We start from the raw sequence: 19,770 nt of genomic DNA, 5'->3' as shown, positions 1-19,770 counted from the left end.
TCTCGAATGGGGACATTACAGAAAATTACCTTAACAGCGATTCCTAAAAGGTGTGATTATATAATAATTTGGTGCAAGTAAATGAAAGGGTGCAATTGAGAAAGTAAAAGTACTATAAACAAACAACAATCATAAAGAGTCAAGAGCAGCGATTAAGTGCGAAGATGCGACTCTTAACTTCCAAAGAGTGTGACTCTTGGAAGATAAAGGTATAAAACCAAGTTAGTTTGAAAGATGAAATGTGTGTGTTGTGTAAGTATGAAGACAAGATAGGAACGTGGAATTGTGTGTTGTGTACAATGAGATATCAATCTACGTAGAGCAGATCTGGAAAAATATAAAGCAGAAATATATGTAAAAGAATAAGAGCAGATTTGTAAAGAAAATATGAAAATTATTTCAGAAAGTTGGAGAAAATTTATATGAAAAATATGTGCAATATATATATGAGAAATTGCATCTCTTATTGAAAGGATTGGCTGCAGATCATACAAGGGGATTGTTAGAAGTTTCATAAACAGATTTGAAGGAGATATGAGCAGCATTATAGCAGACTTGTGAAGAGACTCTTGTGGCAAGTGTAAGATTATCCATCATCCGTTGAAGAAGCAACATATTGAAGGTGGAAGCATATTTCGGAAGTTGGTGCTTCCTAAAGGAGAGATTGGTGTCTTTTGCTAAGTTGGTGCTTAGTAGTGGGGTTTGGCGCTTCTAGTAGGTTGGTGCCTATAAATTGTGGTGATTGGTGTCTCCAGTGGGTTGGTGCTCACAAATTTAGAAATGGGAGTTGGTGCTTCCAGTTTTTGGTGCTCACAAACTAAGTTTGGGGTTGGTGCCTACAAGCATTGTAAAAGAAGAATTATAAAAGCATTAATTTGCCATGGTTTTTCCCATTAGGGTTTCTACTTATATTTTGTGTTCTATTTGTAATGCTTGGTAGTTAGATCTCATGTGAATTATAATATACAATGAATATGTTCATGAGATAAGTTGTATGTTTATGATTAAGTTGAAAAAGTAATAGTTTTTTTATTATACTGATACACCCCTGCACCCCCACCCCCCCCATAGTATATTCGTGTTCTGTTCATCCTCTTGGAGATCTTCAGCCTTGGATGCGAGCAGAAAATAGTGTAATCAGCTTCATTTGAGGATTATTTCATGTGCCCTTCCCAGGTCATGTCAAGCCAGCCCTTTGGTGGCATTGTTAGTCCTGCATTAGGAACTATTTAGTTGTTGATGCTACTATAAATATTCAAGACTAGGGTTCTCTTGTACCTTCTTGGTGGTTTCTGTTGCTTGGACTCTATTTTGATGTAATTTCTCAGTTCCAAGTTTTTGGGTTTTTTGTGTTTACCATTTTTGAAGTCAAACCACTATCTTGTTTTCTGTATTCTTAGTGTATATTGCAGTCCCATTAAGTGACTTTAGTCATTTGTGGACAGCCACATAATTTCTTTCTTTACCGTAATTTTTTATTGGAGACAATATAGTTGAATTTTTGTGGCAAAGAAATTCCTATTCTATAGAGTTACTTCACTGAAATATGTTGACGCATGACACTGATATCTGAATAGTCTTTTAAGATCCACATGCAGAGATCAATGGCTCATGTTTAAGAACCTGCTGTGCCTTACCTTGACTTGATTTACTACCCTTTGCTAAAATTTTTCTTCTTACAGAGTCCTTTTTTTGTCAGTTGGGGAATAATTCATATTTAGCAAATATTCCAATTCAAATAACTTGGACGCAGAGCATATTCCAGATAACTTTTAATGATGTTCATCTTTGGTCAGGAATGCTATTTATTCATTTGATCATTTTTGCTTTGTCTGCATCTAGGGATAATCAACAAATTTGTTTTCAATAATCTGTGCCACCTTTTGTAGGATTCTTGAGAGGAGGAACCAACTATTGTCAGAAATTGAAGAAGTCCGACGGACACGGGCGTTGCAGCGGGCAGCACGTCAGAGACATCGAAAGGGATTTGGTCGTGTCATGCCTGTTGTAGCAGTTGTCGGCTATACCAATGCCGTATGTATTGTGGTCATAGATACAGTTCTATCCTTTTAAGTTTTATTTTAATTTAGTTTACTGAGAATGAGCAATGTGTAAGAGAGTATTCTTGATTCTATATCTAGTTCTTGTTTGATCAACTTATTTTAGTTCTATCTCAACTTATTATATCATAAACACCAAAAATTTGGCATGGCAGTTTTTGTCAGATGCTTCAAGGGTCAAAAAGTGAGGGATATTCCCAAGGGCTAGAAAATGATAACATGTTATTTCTTTATTTAGATTGTATATGCTTGGAGTTGAGGCTCTGCCTACTTTTGGCATGAAATGCTAATTACTGTAGCCAAGTGAAAACACTTAACTACAACAAGTTTCGTATCAGCATCCACTCATTACTAAGCCAAAGCAAATTTTTCCAGTATGATATATTTTTCCTTAAAAGTCATGTTTCAATCCCTTGTTATACGGTTGATTTTCTTTATGTTCTTTATGTAGAACACATACCTACTACTGAGAGGGGGTGCGGGGGGGGTGGGGTTGGTGAATCAGTAGTAGACTTATCTCTTTTAATTCAAACACTATTCTTACTTGTAAACTGAAAGATAAAAGATATAGCAAACTGAAACTGAAAGAGATGCAAAGAAACATTCAACACAAGATGTTTACGTGGAAACCCAATGTAGGAAAACCACTGTGAGAAATGCTGCTAGGATCTACCATCCTAATCCAGCCTCACAATTTAAATGCTTTACAAAATTTAAGGCCTCCAATCCTAAGGAGTCACCAAACCCCTGTCTTTTCTTTGAGCACCAACTCATACAATATTCAGGGCACCAACCCTATCAACTTTCAAGAACTTAAACTTCTTTAAGAAGGAATACAATGAAATGGTTATCAATCTGGAGTTTTAAACTAACAAGTCCATATGTTCAATCAGAGAATCAAATATACAATTGAAGTAGATAATCTTATATAAGAAGGAATATGGGCTGTTAACAACCTGAACAAGTTTTAACCCAAAAACCTCTGTATATCTTCAAGAATAGTATTCTGATATCACCTGCATATCAGAATAAATCTGCACTTAACTTCAAATGATATTTCTGATCACTGTTAGCAAAACTCACAGCACTGTTATCAGCAATCTGTGATGAACATGTATACTGTGTCTGAAAATAGTATAAGTTCAAAACACCATGAAGATATAAGTCTGAAAGTATAAATGATTACTATTCTTTCAAAGACCAAACTTCTGAAACAGAAATATTGTTATTAATTCTTCAAAAATACAGATTTTTGAAACAAAACGATGCTTAAACAATATTACCCTTGTCACACAACGATTATGGTTATTTTCTATAACACCTTCAATCCTCACGTCAGCAATACTTTTCAATTCATATGCTTCATTCTCCCATATTTCAATCTTCACACTGAAATCTTTTTAGTACATATCATTCTTCTCCCTTATCGCCAGATTATTAAAAAAAACCTCAATCACTGCCTCCAAAAATGCCATCTTATAAAGAAGATATTCAGTACGATGATAGTTATCAGTTTATTGTTTAAGAAAAGACTAATCATTCAGTTCGAACTTCTTTCAAACAATGACAGATGTCGATACAGTTGAAGTTATTTGTTTTCTTCAAAAAACACCGAACCATTTTATTAAAGGGTTAGTTCAACCGATGTAAACTAAAAGGAAGAAAACAAACACAAATATTATCGCCGATGGTAGAATAATAATCAACAGCAACCTGTAAGAATGGGTATACAATTCATGAAACTTATCTTTGCTTATTTTATATTCACCTTACTAATATAATATAATTCTGTGTAGAAGCATCACCATGGAAAACCTGTGCGAATGTGACATCAATGACACCAAAAATACTAACACTTTATGCTCACAGGCCTAGCAATTCCCATGCTAGTTTGTTTTGATAAAAATAAGAATATACACTAATGAGCTTAATAGGCTAGAAAATCTTCACTTTGACATAGCCAGATAGGCAGAAAGTGAAGTCTAGATATACAAAAGAGTAACTAGAGGCCACGCTAGTTATGTTGAACATGAAACTTGAATATCTGGTCCCTAGAAAGGACTTTACATAGATGATAGTAACGATAACCAAAGTGAAGATTTCAAAAGTAAAGAAACTTAATAACCAATTGGGAGTTCTATAATCGTGTAATGTCCCCACTTTGAAATAAAATTTAATAATAAATAATATTAATAAAATTAAAATATAAAATAATATAATTAAATATGATTAATTAAAAAATTAATTAAGTTAATGAAAAGTCAAAAGACATGAAAGGATTAGTTGTGACTCCCTCAGCAATGTGACATAAAGGGGAGAAGAGAACCTCATTTGAGAGGGGGAATAATTTGAAAATGAGAAGTGCAGATCTGATTTAAATAATAAGTGCAGATCTGATTATGAGAGGTTGTGTCCCTTTCAAAGGGTGCTAATGGTGAAAGGGCGTGTCTCTTGCCAAAGGGTATACATCATGAAGTGGTGTGACCTCTCTCACACATGGAGAGATATAAAGGAAAGGAATCAAAGCATCCAATAACATCACCATGGATTGATAAGATCAAAACTGTTATTATGTTACAGGCAGTAACATCTTTGTTCTTAGTGGTATGCATGGGGATGAGCTGAGTTGTTCATTCACATTTTGGCATAAAGTGGTTATATATACTTATGGATAGAAAGTCGGAAGAACACCACCATCATTGCCCAGTTGGGTGGTTCTATATGCACAAAGTCAGTAAACCAGATCGCATGAATACATGGACTGGTGTCAGGGATGACAGTATATACATAGCATAGTTACAAAGAACTACAACACAAACCACGACAGTACAGTTGCTATTACAAAATCAGTCATAGACACAAATTGCATACTCATATCAATGAATGACACCTTCAGAACTGCTGGTATCATTAACACTATCAGTCATAACATATCCTCAATTGTCAAAATCCGGAAAGCTGATCAAGATAAGCTCCATTATTCGAATTAATCTCAAAATTTTATAGTAAAATATATCTAATTCTGATAAAATTGTATTTATTAATATATTACTTTTCTAATTTGAGGTTAGAATGGACGTCTCAGGTTTAAATTAAGGGAAATCCCAAGTGGGGACATTACAAGTCGTATCAGAGCATGATCTTGCCAGCCTGTAGGGTAAGGATAAATCGATTATGCATTATAATCAATGCAAAAGAGGACACATACATATGATAGAAGAAGACTGTGGTGGAGAAACATCCAGCAAGGAAACAAGGCATTCTTAGTGAATGTCAGGGGCACTCTTTGTGAGTGCTAGGAACATTCTTAGTGAATGTTTGGGGCACTCTTAGCAAGTGCCAGGAGCATTCTTAGTGAGTGCTAAGGACATTCTTAGTGAATGCACGGGATACTCTTAGTGAATGTCAAGAACCTAACAATATATGTTTCCATGTGTATACTCTGTGTTTGCATATGTTTGCTCCATGTTTTATGTGTATTTTCTGTGTCTGTTTCATATCTGATGTATTTTCAGCATGTTTGCTCCATGTGTATTTCCAAAGCCATCTCATATTAAGAATCATTTTGAACACTTCATGATCATTGTTTGAGGACAAGCAATCTTGAGTGGGGGAGACTGTAATGTCCCCACTTTGAAATAAAATTTAATAATAAATGATAATAATAAAATTAAAATATAAAATAATATAATTAAACATGATTAATTAAAAAATTAATTAAGTTAATTAAAAGTCAAAAGACATGAAAGGAAAAGTTGTGACTCCCTCAACAATGAGACATAAAAGGGAGAAGAGAACCTCATTTGAGAGGGGGAATAATTTGAAAATGAGAAGTGCAGATCTGATTATGAGAGGGTGTGTCCCTTTCAAATGGTGCTAATGGTGAAAGGGCGTGTCTCTTGCCAAAGGGTATACATGATGAAGTGGTGTGACCTCTCTCTCACATTGAGAGATATAAAGGAAAGGAATCAAAGCATCCAATAACATCACCATGGATTGATAAGATCAAAACTGTTATTATGTTACAAGCAGTAACATCTTTGTTCTTAGTGGTATGCATGGGGATGAGCTGAGTTGTTCATTCACATTTTGGCATAAAGTGGTTATATATACTTATGGATAGAAAGCGGGAAGAACACCACCATCATTGCCCAGTTGGGTGGTTCTATATGCACAGAGTCAGTAAACCAGATCACATGAATACATGGACTGGTGTCAGGGATGACAGTGTATACATAGCATAGTTACAAAGAACTACAACACAAACCACGACAGCACAGTTGCTATTACAAAATCAGTCATAGACACAAATTGCATACTCATATCAATGAATGACACCTTCAGAACTGCTGGTATCATTAACTCTATCAGTCATAACATATCCTCAATTGTCAAAATCCGGAAAGCTGATCAAGATAAGTTCCATTATTCTAATTAATCTCAAAATTTTATAGTAAAGTATATCTAATTCTGATAAAATTGTATTTATTAATATATTACTATTCTAATTTGAGGCTAGAATGGATGTCTTAGGTTTAAATTAAGGGAAATCCCAAGTGGGGACATTACAAATCAATACTAACAACAATATAACATATAAAGCTAAAACTAGGAGGTAATAAATCCAAGAGGGCAAGATAAACCCAAACAAGTAATACTAGACAAGCCAGTATATACAAAGCCGTAGGATAAGAGACAAACATTTGAAAGGAAGTTTGATTGTTGAAAAGAAACGTCATCAGAGCCATGTGCCAATGTTGAACAAGGTTGTAGGCTGTGTTAGAGTCAATAGTTGAATGGTCAATATCCTCACCAACCAACTCAAAATGGCCAATGCAGATTGTGATGAAAGCCTTAGGAGACTTACCTAGGCTAAGTGGGCTTGAACCAAAGGTCAAGGATGGTCCCACTATAAAAGATAAATTGTTAATGCAGATTTGTTATTTGAATTTCAGGAGCAATAAGGTGGATAATATGCCAAACTGCTAAGTCTAGTAAGAGAAGTAAGAGGAAAAAAGAATTCTGAGAACCAAGAATTTAAAAGCACCCCCAGAGGAAGAACAATTCTGTATCATAAATAAACTGAGTTTTCCTCTTGTCTTGTTCTTCTCAGTCAAAGCTTTCCAATGTGTTTTGAATGGGGTTGTTTTAAGCTACAGTGGTGGATTTATGACCCAATTGGCTCTCTGGTGTTCTGCCACAAGGATCAATCTGCTGTTGTAGTTGAGACTGAACAGATGAGGCTAGCGGACCTTATATGTTGCTTGCAAGAATTAGAAGTTTGAAGTGCCTTGTTGTCTTCTAAGGGGGGTGGGGGGGCATCATCTCACATATCTTCTAATATCTTTGCCATTCATTGCTACAATCATTAAGAACTTCTCAATCCCAGCTTCTAAAATGGGCTGGAAGATGAAAGTAATAAATTTGGTGGTCTTGGAAGTCTCTCATAGAGCCCAATTTATGAAAGTAATAGTTTCTCGAAGGTAAATGACCAAAGACATATTGGATGGATAACAAAAGGTATCAAAAAACCTCCCTTAAATCTCACATTGGATAGGAGATCTGCAAATAAGGTGCTTTTTGTCTCCACCTCTTGGAGAGAGCAAAGATGATAAGGTGATATCTGTTCACAGAAAATTGTGATATGTTTTGACTCGTAACTAGTCATGGCATATTCTCAGTTAGCCAAGGTGGATTGTAAGGCCACAAAACCAAGTACTTCAAGGCAGAAAGTCTTTCCATGTAGATGTTAATAAATTGAAGTTGATCTTTGTTTATGGAGTCTCACATTGTAGATCCTGTGAATGCATTAGAGGACTTGCGTTACCTCTTTGATTATAGTGATGTCATCACATCTTCAATGTTTACAAATGTAGTTCAAATTCCACCCACTTTTAGTTTCACTTCTTTGATTGGGTGTTAAGTTCTTGTTTTGGAGAAGACATCTTTATCCAACATGAGGACACTAGAGTTGCATTCAAAAGAACACATTTGGATTGGGATTCCCTATTCATTAAGTTTATGGTGGCAACTTATATAATCATCGATGGATCTGTTTCTTCCCAAGGGGAGAAATGTTGTTTATAAGTAGTGGATCGTAATGTCTTTAGGCTCTATTAAATAACATTAAAAAAAAAAAATGTATTTATGAAATATCTCTCAAATAAATACACAAATTTTAATATTATTAATAAATCCACAATTTAATCAAAATAAATATTTTCATAAAATAAATATAAAAACATCTTCTAAATAAAAGATGTAATTTAATTTTTTTAATGTTAATAATAAAATGATAATCAATTCAAATATAATATCTTATTATTTTTGACTAAATAAACAACATTGAAAAAGAAAAGAAAAACAATACTTATGCCAATATGAATATAGAAAACAAATTACTGTCATAGCTTATTAAATGTGCTAAGAAATATTTAAAATCTTAAATGCACTTCATGACTACGTTGTGTGTGTCCTACCTCAGAGTAGTCAATAGATATTTTCACCAAACCCCTCAGTCCAGATAAGTTTGTAAAATTCAAGGGGTCTATTGGTGTAGTTGATAGGTTGAGCATTAAGGGAGGGTATTAGAATAATACTTTATTATTTTATTATTAATGCTCAATATTGTAAACTTAGTTTAAATATCTTAATAAGATCTTGCTCGATCTTATTGGCAGTTTCTTTTTAGAAACTTGCCCTCTTGTCTTTCTTTGTAATTCTTTATAATGATCTTCATGATCATTCGTAAATACAACATTCAATTTTTTACCAATTACTTGCGTAATACACTCAGGGAGGACTTTCAAGAAAAGTCCAGATGAAGTTCACTAGCAAAGGGTTGCAGCTTGGATCCAAAATCAATTCCAAGTGGAAAAAGGTTGGAGACACCAACCTTGGCCACATAGACTTAAAGGATTTTAAAAGAAGAATGTACGGGGAGGATGGATTCTTACCCACACCGATTGCTCGACGAATGATGAGAAATGGCCTTGTCTAGGCGGTTGGATTTCCACTAGCTGTGGAATGTGTTGAGTTAATGGTTGAATGTGCCATGCATTATAATACCCAAGAGAGGTAGATCTTTGCGTCGGACAAGAGAGTGTTGGCATATCTCAGAGAATTGGCCATCCAATAAGCATTTGGAATCCCAAGTTACAATCGGACTTCATTCAAAACCAAAGAAGAAACCACAAGGATTTATGAGGACCAGCTTGAGCGTTGCGTGACAATTGTCAATAAGTTGTGGCTAGAGAAGCCAAGGCCCACCCTTAAGAAATTGCTTCGCTCTGACTTCAAGGAGGATTATGGGGACATCATTTTGCTATTGAATAGAGTAATGGGTAGTCCTCAGGGTGTGCCATTTGAAACTTGGATGTACTATTTTATTGACGAGATCACCTCAAGAGTCAAAATGTTCAATTGGTCTCAGATAATCAGCAACAACCTTGATGAACAACTGAGAAATATTGAAAGGACAAGGTCCTTTTACATGAGTTCCTACATTGTTTACCTACTGGCAAGAAACTACAGATACACAGGACTAATTTACAAAGGTGTAGTAGGTAGTGGCGAGAATGAGTTCAAACTTTGATTGTTTTCCACAGCTGCAACTCCAAGAAAAGTCTCATTTCAAGAGAGTGAATGATGCATTTTTTATGTACATCACTAGGATAATGTAGGGAGGAACACATCACATCAGAGGCTCACTCAGGAAGCCAAGGAACTGATAAGCAAGTATGGATCCTGGTTTATCCAGTATCCGAGTTTCACATATGTGAAAGACCAGGGATTTACTGGATGTCCTTACAGGCTTCTGATTTATCCTACCAATCGAATGATATTGCTGGAAATTCTAAGGCAATTGGAAACATATGAGGGCTTCTAAAGAGCAAAAAAGAATACTACCATTTGTTGGTGTTGGAAATAAGCCACACTCGGACTGACGTTGGACTGGTCCAAGAGGGGCCAGTAGCTCAGCGGTAGAGCACTCCAGCAGCATATGGAAGGTCCTAGGTTCGAGTCCTAGCTAGTCCATGTCTCAACATGGTATCAGAGCCAGGTTCAGGCTAGGAGCCCCAAGCACACGAGAGGTGTGGCTTAAGGGGGGGTGTTGGTGTTGGAAATAAGCCACACCCGGATCGACGATGGTCTGGTCCAAGAGGGGCCAGTAGCTCAGTGGTAGAGCACTCCAGTAGCATATGGAAGGTCCTAGGTTCGAGTCCTAGCTGGTCCATGTCTCAACACCATTTCCTTTCCATTTTTAATGGGAAATATGTTTAAATTGTGCCCATAGGCATAGGCAGCTGAAAGTGCAAGGTTGGAGATGCAGTGGTATCCATTCGTTCGCTACCTATCCAGAGCTAATTTTGACCCTCACAATCACATTGGATTGGTGAATGGAGAGAAGTACATGCATGGAGTGGACCTCGAGGACTTTTGGGCAAATGCTGTGAACCAATTTGATGTCAGGAAAAGACTATGGTCTAGATTACCTATGAGTTTGATCAAAGCAACCAAGCTTTTCCGTGTACTTGACCAGCTGGAGGATGATGGAGAGTGCACCCAGCCACGCTTCGATGAGAATAGGCCTCTTCCTCCTGTGAGATGGTCAGAACCAGAACTTGCAGATTTAGCCACCTTGGTGTGGCCTGTTGTCAAGTATTCACAATGGTGGGTTGATCAACAGGTTTGTTGACGTGTCTGAAATCGCATTGCTGCAAACTCCATACGGCCAACGCAAAATAGAATAGCCAACTGATTATCCTACCCTCTCTTGAGATAAGGAAGTCTCTAATGCTGTTTTCTACGTTTGATTAGAGGAGACAACCTCAAGGTTTCTTTTGTCAGGTCTTGACTGCGGGACTACTCAGTGGTTTGATGTGTTTTGCTGGAAACACAAGGGGACTTACGATTTGCAACAAGCTAGTCTGCTGTGATTCTCGAATTATGCAATAAAGAGCAAAAGGAAAGGGTTCAGGAAGCCTAAGGACAAGGATGATAACAGCTGATGCAGTGGGTAGACAGATTTCGATAAACCAGTTCTTGTTTCGCCAGAGATACCCTCACAACTGGACAAAAATGGTGTAAGCTCCAAGGAATGAAGGATTTTCAGACTGGAGACACCCGTTTTAGGCACCCAATTTTGGCGCAGCCTAAGACGAACACCCGCAGTTGAACTAAGCACAGTTTGGGTTCAAACTAACCATGCACGGTGACTTACAATCAGCAGACCCCCAATGGTATGAACCAGAAATGCATCAAATACCCCTCCACACTTCACCATTAAAATCCCTGCACTCTAAAATTAACCAGCTGAAAGAAACCATGCAAACAGACCAAAACAAAGACAACAAACACCATATTTCAATGTTCATATATTTGCTTCAGCTGCCATTACAACAATTTCTACAACATCTCTATGCTACTGCTAAGATCTAACCTATTCTAACCTCTAAGATCTAACTACAAAATTCTAACCAATTGTCTGACAAAAGTCTTCAACTATCTAACAATCTAACAAAAGAAAGGCCTTTGCCTTTTATAGATATTACAATTTTGAATCAGAGGCCAGGATGGACTGCATCCAAGGGTCCTGATCTGTCTTCCAGAAGCTGGCAGCTTTAACTCGTGCCAAATTAATTCTCAGTTATCCAACCAGCAACTATCTCAACTACCTGCCACTATTTGGCTTTAATTCAGGTCTATCCAATCTTCTTTGGGAATAGTTATCGACAAAAATATCTTGCACGGGACCCATAGGCAATTTACAATAAAGCAGTTTCAGTTTTAAAACTGAATTTCTGGACTTAAATCCAGCTGTGTGCTTTTTCTCGAGAAGGCATAAACTTTGCAGCATTCAGTGTTCTTTGGTCTTTGGTCTCGGTGGTGGACTTCATCTTTGTTCAGTGGCACGGTTCCCAATGCTCGGTTCCCAATGCTCGGTTGTTCTTGTGCTCCTGCATCTTTTCTTTTCCAATCTTCAGCGCTTGGCTTTGGATTGCGATCCTTCCTTGATTTGCGTTTGAGGCCTTCTCCTGGTTTTTTAATGACGTCCTACGATCAATCAACCAATTTCATTTCATTAAATCAATTTGAAAAATTAATTAATTAATTTAACAAATATTAAATCTAATTACGACGTCTGGCTTGAGAAGCTCTTTGTGAGATGTATTTTGAAAATTTTTCTCCTTTCTCTTCGAACGTGAAATCTGATCCTTGGTCTTGATGGTGTTTGGGTGATTTACTTCTGCATGTTTTTACCTTTGGAGTCTTGGGCATTTTGAAAACTTCTTATAGCGCGACTCTGGAGGTTTGAAGAGCTTCTGCAAATTGTTAAAAAACTCTAACTCATGCTTTTTCTGGTGAATTTCGGAGAGCTTAGACGTTTTTGAATTGGAGATATTTTTGGAGCATGGAGAGTTTATGCAAACTTAAGGGTAATTTTCAGACCTTGAACACTTCTGCAAATTAAGGAAAACTTCGGACCCTTTGAAGCGTTTTTGGCAAACTGGGAGTTTTTTTCGGAGCTAAATGCGTTTTGGCAAATTTGATATATATTTTGAAATTTCGGAGCTATTTCACCCTTTGCAAATTGCGGAGTGTTTTGAATGAATTTAAACGCTTTATCATTTTCGGACCTTCTGGCCTGTTTTGCAAATTTCGGAGCATTTAGCGTTTATTTTTTTTTGGTGTAACCTGTAGAAATTTTGGACCTAAATGCCCTTTGTAAAACTTCGGATCTATAAACGCGTTTGCAAATTTCCGAGCACTTGGGTTGTTTTCGCCAATTTCGTCGCCTTTCAATTTCGGCTCTAGGGTCCGAAAATAAGGATTCAATGCGAAGTTCGGGCCAAAAGACGTTTTATGCAAAATCGATGCACTTCCGAATTTCGGAGTAGGGGTCCAAATTCGGGGTTATAAAGCGAACTTCGGAGCTGGAGGAGTTTTTCGAAACATTTCGCACTATTTCACATTTTCTAATTTTGTCCTAGGGTCCGAAAATGGACACTTAAGTGATTTTTTAGACCTTGAAGGTCTTTTGCAAGATTTCACGTTTTTATTTATTTTTTTCGCCCCAGGGTCCAAAAATGGACGTTTAAGTGTAATTCGGACCTAAAAGCACTTCTAGCAAGTTAAGTGAATTTCGGACCTCTAGCCAGTTTTGTCAACTTTTTCACTTTTTTGCATTTTAGCCCCAGGGTCCGAAATTGGAGGACTTAAGTGATTTTCAAACCTCTGGGGGCCTTTTGCAACTTTTAAACATTTTGCAGTTTTTGCCTCTGGGTCCAAAATTGGGCATTTTAGCGATTTTAGTCGTTTTTCTGAAGAAGCACGAGCTTGGGCACTTGGGCAAGTTTGTCAAGTTCTCGCCGAAGGACCATTTAATGGAATATAAGTGACATTTCCTTATATCCTTCTCCTTTCTTATACTTTAAGTTATACTCCATATATACTTTCAGGATGTTTGAGAGTGGTTTCAGACCTCCAGGAGTTATATTGCAAATTCTAGTTTTTGGAGGTTTCCTCAGTTTTTCAGAGTTAGTCAAATTTTAGGATCAGGACATTCTAGACTTAGCCAAATTTCAGGGTTAGGAAATTCCAGACTTAGCGAAATTTCAGGGCAGGAAATTCCAGACTTAGCCAAATTTCAGGGCATTTGGAGATCAAGATGACATTCCAGACTCCATCACTCACCAACTTGATCCTTCATATCCCCTTCCTCTTTCGCAAAGACAGAAAGGCACAAACTGAGAGGTCCCTGTCCAAGACGGGGATGGGTGTGCGATTCGCACAACAAGGTTTAGGAGCTGAAGCGAAAGAATATGGCTCTCACATATAACTTAATGGACGTGATATAATCATATTCTTGTAATGAAGGAGCATCTCAAAGTGTTGGGCCACTTGAAAGTATTGGGTCAAGAAAAATAAAAGAAATTGCTGAAGGTTCTGCAAGATCCAAAGGGAAGAAAATTGTAAATGAGGGGGCTGCTTGTAACAAGCTAAATTTTTTAAAAGAGATATCAATTCAAATAATCTAATCGTTGCAAATATAGCCGTTAACATAATTGATAGCAAGAAGGATTTTTTTTTTTATATATTTAAAACAGGAATATGAATGAAAGATTAAGTACATTGAACTAAAATTTAAGCATACACGTAAGATTTAAGAAGTAAATAACTTACATGAAATTAAAGGGAGATAGGGTTAAGAGAGTACTTTTCATCTAATTCTAAAATTCTGAACTTCAAACTCTGTCATGATACTGGTGAGGAGGGAAAGCATCATTAGGGCGCTTTTCCGCCCAACCATGGACTATCTAGTCCCCCATGCCATATCCTTTTGGATTTGCCCGACCCTTCGCAGGGAGGTAGAGGAAAAATAAAACTCAATGCCATCTGAGACTTGGTGTTAGGACCTACACGCTTAGTCGGTCATACACTAAGGGTAACTCCCTACTAGTATGACGCTTTGACTAGAGGTGTATCTGGTACTAAAGATCAGACGAATGCATGCATTACGCATCACCACCTTGGCCAAGGTTTAACACTGTAAGCACAAATTAACGCGCTGTCAATGATCTCACCCTTCTTGGCAATAAGTTTAGGTCCACGAAGTTCAATTGAACTCCAAAGGGAAAATAAGACCCAACTTTATGTGTAGCGTACATTTGACACAAATTTAGTACTCTGAACTATTATTACAGTTCTCTTTCACATTCAAGACTACATTGGTTTATGATGATCAATTGAGTCCTTGGCTTGGGAAAGTTAGGGCATAAGAGCCGCCAATTGTACGCACAATTCCTGAATATGGAATAAACTTGTCGGGCATGTCTCTGCTATTCAGCCCTTTGAGAGGGACCTCCCAGTAGTGATGCTAACTGCATCCTGTACGAAAGGGCTCTGCTACCCACTGCCTTCCTAGGCTAGGGTATAGGTTAATTCCTAACTCTAGAGAGGGTTATCTCAATTAGATAGATTTACCTTTGAGCTATCCTGACTTTCAGCTAAGGAAGATTCTGAATATTATTGATTAAGGGATCAACTTCTTCATTAAGTTGACTTGGGTATGAACACCCTTCAGTTCAATGGTATAAGTTTGCACCACTATGCTGAATATTCTTACCAGCACATGTTAGGTACGCTTACACATACACACGAGTACAAATACCTTCACATATCCGTCAAGTAATACCAATTATAACCACACGGGTATCTACTTGACGGTATATGTCAAAGTACGTGTACAAGTATGCATACGTACCCGTACCCTCACATGTACGATAGGTATTCTAGGGTGCCTTAGATTTAAAGTATAATTAAATTTAACAACTATCAATTGTTCCAACCTTTGTATCACAATAATCCCAAATTTCATGAAGGGCAAGGATTCCATGGTTAAGATTTTATTCCAGTCTAAAGTTCTACTAAAGAATATACACAAATCTAACACATAGGCCTGCAGTTGTCATTACACAAATATTTCTACCTTAGAGGTATATGAAATTGCCTAAGGGTGTATATTATATCTAAGACACACGCCGACTGATTTTAACTCATTGGTTTTCCGGTTTAAGTTGACCGAAAGGAGCCTTGCTGCACCTTGATACTTGGTTATGTTCTTATGATTTTCAGATTTTAGTAGCTGAATGGTGTGAGTAAACATATCCTCCAGGCCTGCACATCAATTATTATATATTTATTCATACTGACAGACCTTAAACATGCTGATCTAGAGACAGTGTAAACTTGCTGTTCACTCTGGAAATGAGGATATTTGTGTAGAAAATAATAGAACAGTACTATGGAGGATTTAGGGTATAAAACGAGTCTACCACTATAATTCTAGATTTACAACATCTGAAGGAATAAAATACACCTCACTGGTTTTCTGCATACAGCCTTCCAACCACTAAAATGATTTTCCTGACCTTTCATGATATATGCATACACATTGTTATATAGATACACATTAATATATATATGTTTACATATACATACATTAACGAGTATATCTATTTACACATGTATTCCAAATTTAACCAGGTATGAGAATCCCGTACGTAATATCATTCCATTTAAATTTACCAAAAACAGAAGGTAAAATTTGCATCATGCAAAAGTAAACAGAAATACTACGTATAAATTTTCTTTAAGACAGCATAAGGGTTTTCCCTTTCCCACTAAAGTATATTTCCAGAATTCTCATTACAGAAGGGAAAATAGCTCAGAAATTTTCATGGAATATTGAAGAATAAACTGCATTTAGTTTTTTTCCTCTATTTTCCAGAAATTGAATGAAAAACGGAAAAGAACATAGTCGAATCAGTAGGGTAACCAGACCACAGGACCTAGAGGAAGTAGAATCCCGTCAGAGGTTGCACTCTAACACACTTCTCACTCAGAGCCCTTGAACTTGGTAATGGCTGAGCAGACAAATCACGAAAGTGGAGTTCTTTTGCCGTCCAAAAGAAGAACAAATAAAACACGATAAGGCTTTCTTCTTCCAAAAATGGTTCAAGTATTCACCAACCTGTGACTCTTCCTTGGTTCGCCCTAATACCAGGCGGAATTCTCAAACCGCCCAAGGAGTCACATTAATCCCGTGCTCCATTCTCACGCCTTCAATATATTTCGCTTTCAGCAGAAGCTTCCTGTGAAAAAATATCTTTCCATGCCTCCTTTAAAAAATGAATGCATAATAATATTTATAATTGATGCTTTTATTTTCCCTTTTCTTTGCAAATGAAATCGATATATATTTGGAAGTATTGATAATGCGTTAAACCCATTTCTTTTTTTTTTTTTACTTGCTTACTCTATTCTTTTTTTTCAAATCTTCAATACCCGATAATTCCAAAAGGCAAGATAGAGCGATGGATAAAGGTCTAATTAAAAACTATATCCCTCACAATTTTGCCATAATATATTTAAGTGAACACTTAGCAACTTAAGGAGGGGCAAACTTCATATCTCCCTTTCACATAACCCTCACTTGATTATAGAGATGCCAATTTAAAGTTTGGCAAATGATAATTTTTTTAATTAAAAATAAACATTGCCATACAAATTATAAATTAATTAAAAATACCTATTTATTTATATTTATATATATGCAATCTATGCTCGCTACAAATACCTGACTACGGTAGTACGTATATGACCATGTATACGTACTCCCGTACCCAGGTACTCATAAAGGATATATATGTAACATATATATATATCTATATATATATATAATTATATAATAAAAGTAACATTAGTCCCAACCAACTTGATTAATAATTAATGAAATAATTAATTAATATTAATAATTAATAATTATCTGGAGAAGTGACAAACCCTAGGGTTATAACCCTAAATTCTCTGTAGTGACCTACCAGGTTATCTAGCGCACTAGCTAACAAGGTCTTACAAGATCAACATAGGTTTACCTAGCTTAGGTTAGGGTTTTTCAAACGGCATTGAGTTCTTTCCTTCCTTTCATCTCCTGACTTGATGATACTTTCCCTCCTTTCGTGGAGGACGACGGTCTCTTGCACACACTTGGCCCATGGAAATCGGTTAGATCCAATCTTGTCTAGTTCTGACAATTAATAAATCATGACAAAAGTGAAACATGATATCATATTGTTAACTGCAATTTCATCAATTTAATAAATCAAAGTACATCAAATCATTATAGAAAGCATAACTATCATCATTCACATATGCATAAATACTAAACAAAATCAACTAGGGCACAAGTGGGATGTAACACTGCTAAAAAGAAATAGAGATCAGAACCATCCCATTTCGCCACATCAAGAAATTTGAACGATGTATTAATTTTTGAGGATGAATGAATGGATGAGAAGAAGATTCCTTCTCCAATTCATGAAGGGAATATGGAATCAATCCAGCAGGAAGATCAAGAACCCCCATCTCCTACAAAAAGGGAAATACTTGTCAGAGAATGAGATGGATATTCTGGACGAGGAATTTCAGGAGGGAATGATTTCTACTCTTCAAGGAGCTTAGGATAGTCCATGTGAGGAAAGTAATTGGGAAGAATAAGGTATTGAACAACCTACAATTCCTGATTGGTTAAAGGAAAGATTGAAAATTAAATTACCTATGGAAGTCTAGGAAGAACATGACATGACCGATTTCTTGGCCAGATTGAAAAGGTGGCAGTAAAGAAGACAACCAAAAGGTTTTCCACCATTCAAAGGGATGAAGCAGGTTGCCGTTTAGTGCAGATTGCTATGCCGCAAGTTGATAAGGCAAAGGAAGACATTACTCCTCAGGAGCATGAAATCACTACTATCAACTTAGGGCCAACCACCAAGGGTCAAGAAGTTGAAGACCTGGACAATTCGGTCACTTCCATCAAGGCAAGGTTGGATAAAGAAATAGGGAAGAAAAGACAATATAAGATGGAAATTGAGTGCCTGAAAAAGTATATTCAAAACTTGACCAACCTTCTTGATCAAAGTGTTACAGTGGGTACTCCATTTTTGAATCTCTCGTAGGAAACAATTGGAGATTCTGAAGATGGGAAGGTGACAGCTACAGAAGCCAAAGAATGGATGGCAAGCAACAACGAAGTTGTAATGTTTGTGGAAAAGTTAATGTTTACGTATGGACAAACTTTTTCTTTGCTCTCCAAAATTACAAGCATGGCAGAAACATGGGAGGACCTTCATGATATTCAGGATAGAATAATCTTGTGCCTAAAGGTGTTGAAAGGAATTTTGAAGTAGGATTTAGTTGATGGAAAGAGAATTGCAGCAAGGGCTGCATATGATTTCAACACATGGTACTGGGCATTGACTGCACGAAGTGAAGTCCTAGAAAAGGTGAAGGCTGACGGTATCAAAGTTGAGGAGCAGATTAGAGAAATTCAAAATAGGATTTTCCTTGTAGCTGCTGATGTGCTAGGGAAAGAAACTATTCGAGAAAATGATATGTAGGCGGAAAATCTAAAGCTTAGGACTCAAGAGAATTTCTTTGCCATCACTGGACCTATCTTGAAACAGAATTTGGCTAAGGCATCGAATTTCTTGTCCATCCAGGATGCCTTCCAGAAGAAAGAGTTGGAATGGGGGAATGCTTTTGCCATATATGCAGATGACTTGGACGAAATGGAATTTAGGGTGAATATGCTGCCACATGTCATGGTGGAAGAGGTTAGCCCAATTATGTCTAGATTCATCGAACATGCTGCCACTCAAGAGGATGAGGATGCACCTTCTTAGAAGATAGCTCCTCGCGCCACTTGTCCTTCATACATTTGTTCTTGTTGCTATTATGGGAAACCCTAATTAGGGTAGTTGTGTCCTAATCTTGACCGTTGATCTTTGATTGATCTTGGCCTTTCATTTGTTTTTGAAACTCTATATAAACTCCTCTTCTCTCATTCTATTTGAGAGATTTATGAGATTTTTTCTTAAAGTTGTTTTTGATAATAAAAGTTCATGTGCATTTGCTTTGAATCCTTATTTATTATCATATGGCTTCATGGTTACATACTTTCTCCAACTTAGATTAAAATTTGATTTACAAAGTCGTTAGATGGATGTGAGATTTGATAGTGTTGATTGGTAGAATTATTGCTCATACTTTTGATGGATAAATTATTTTTGTTCATCGTGTAAAGGTAGTTTGAGCTTACTTTGTGGATGTTTAAACTTGTGCTTTGGATAAATATTGTTCATTTTGA

The 19,770-nt window shown here is 36.7% G+C and overlaps 1 protein-coding gene and 1 non-coding gene across 3 annotated transcripts in view; both read left to right on the top strand.

Annotated features, from left to right (window-relative positions):
* LOC131075803 (GTP-binding protein At3g49725, chloroplastic) overlaps nucleotides 1–19,770 on the top strand; it is a 186,479-nt gene that overhangs the window by 63,566 nt on the left and 103,143 nt on the right. For both annotated transcript variants that reach the window (XM_058012703.2, XM_058012702.2), the window contains one exon: nucleotides 1,890–2,034. In XM_058012703.2, the coding sequence (XP_057868686.2) occupies nucleotides 1,890–2,034 (145 nt within the window). The remainder of the gene's footprint in view (nucleotides 1–1,889; nucleotides 2,035–19,770) is intronic.
* Nucleotides 10,225–10,296, top strand: TRNAA-AGC (transfer RNA alanine (anticodon AGC)). The gene has a single exon. It is a non-coding gene; the product is annotated as a tRNA-Ala (tRNA).

This window comes from Cryptomeria japonica, chromosome 3 (genome assembly GCF_030272615.1).
Source record: "Cryptomeria japonica chromosome 3, Sugi_1.0, whole genome shotgun sequence".
Taxonomy (NCBI): Eukaryota; Viridiplantae; Streptophyta; class Pinopsida; order Cupressales; family Cupressaceae; genus Cryptomeria; species Cryptomeria japonica.
This window is presented reverse-complemented; position numbering and strand designations above follow the sequence as displayed.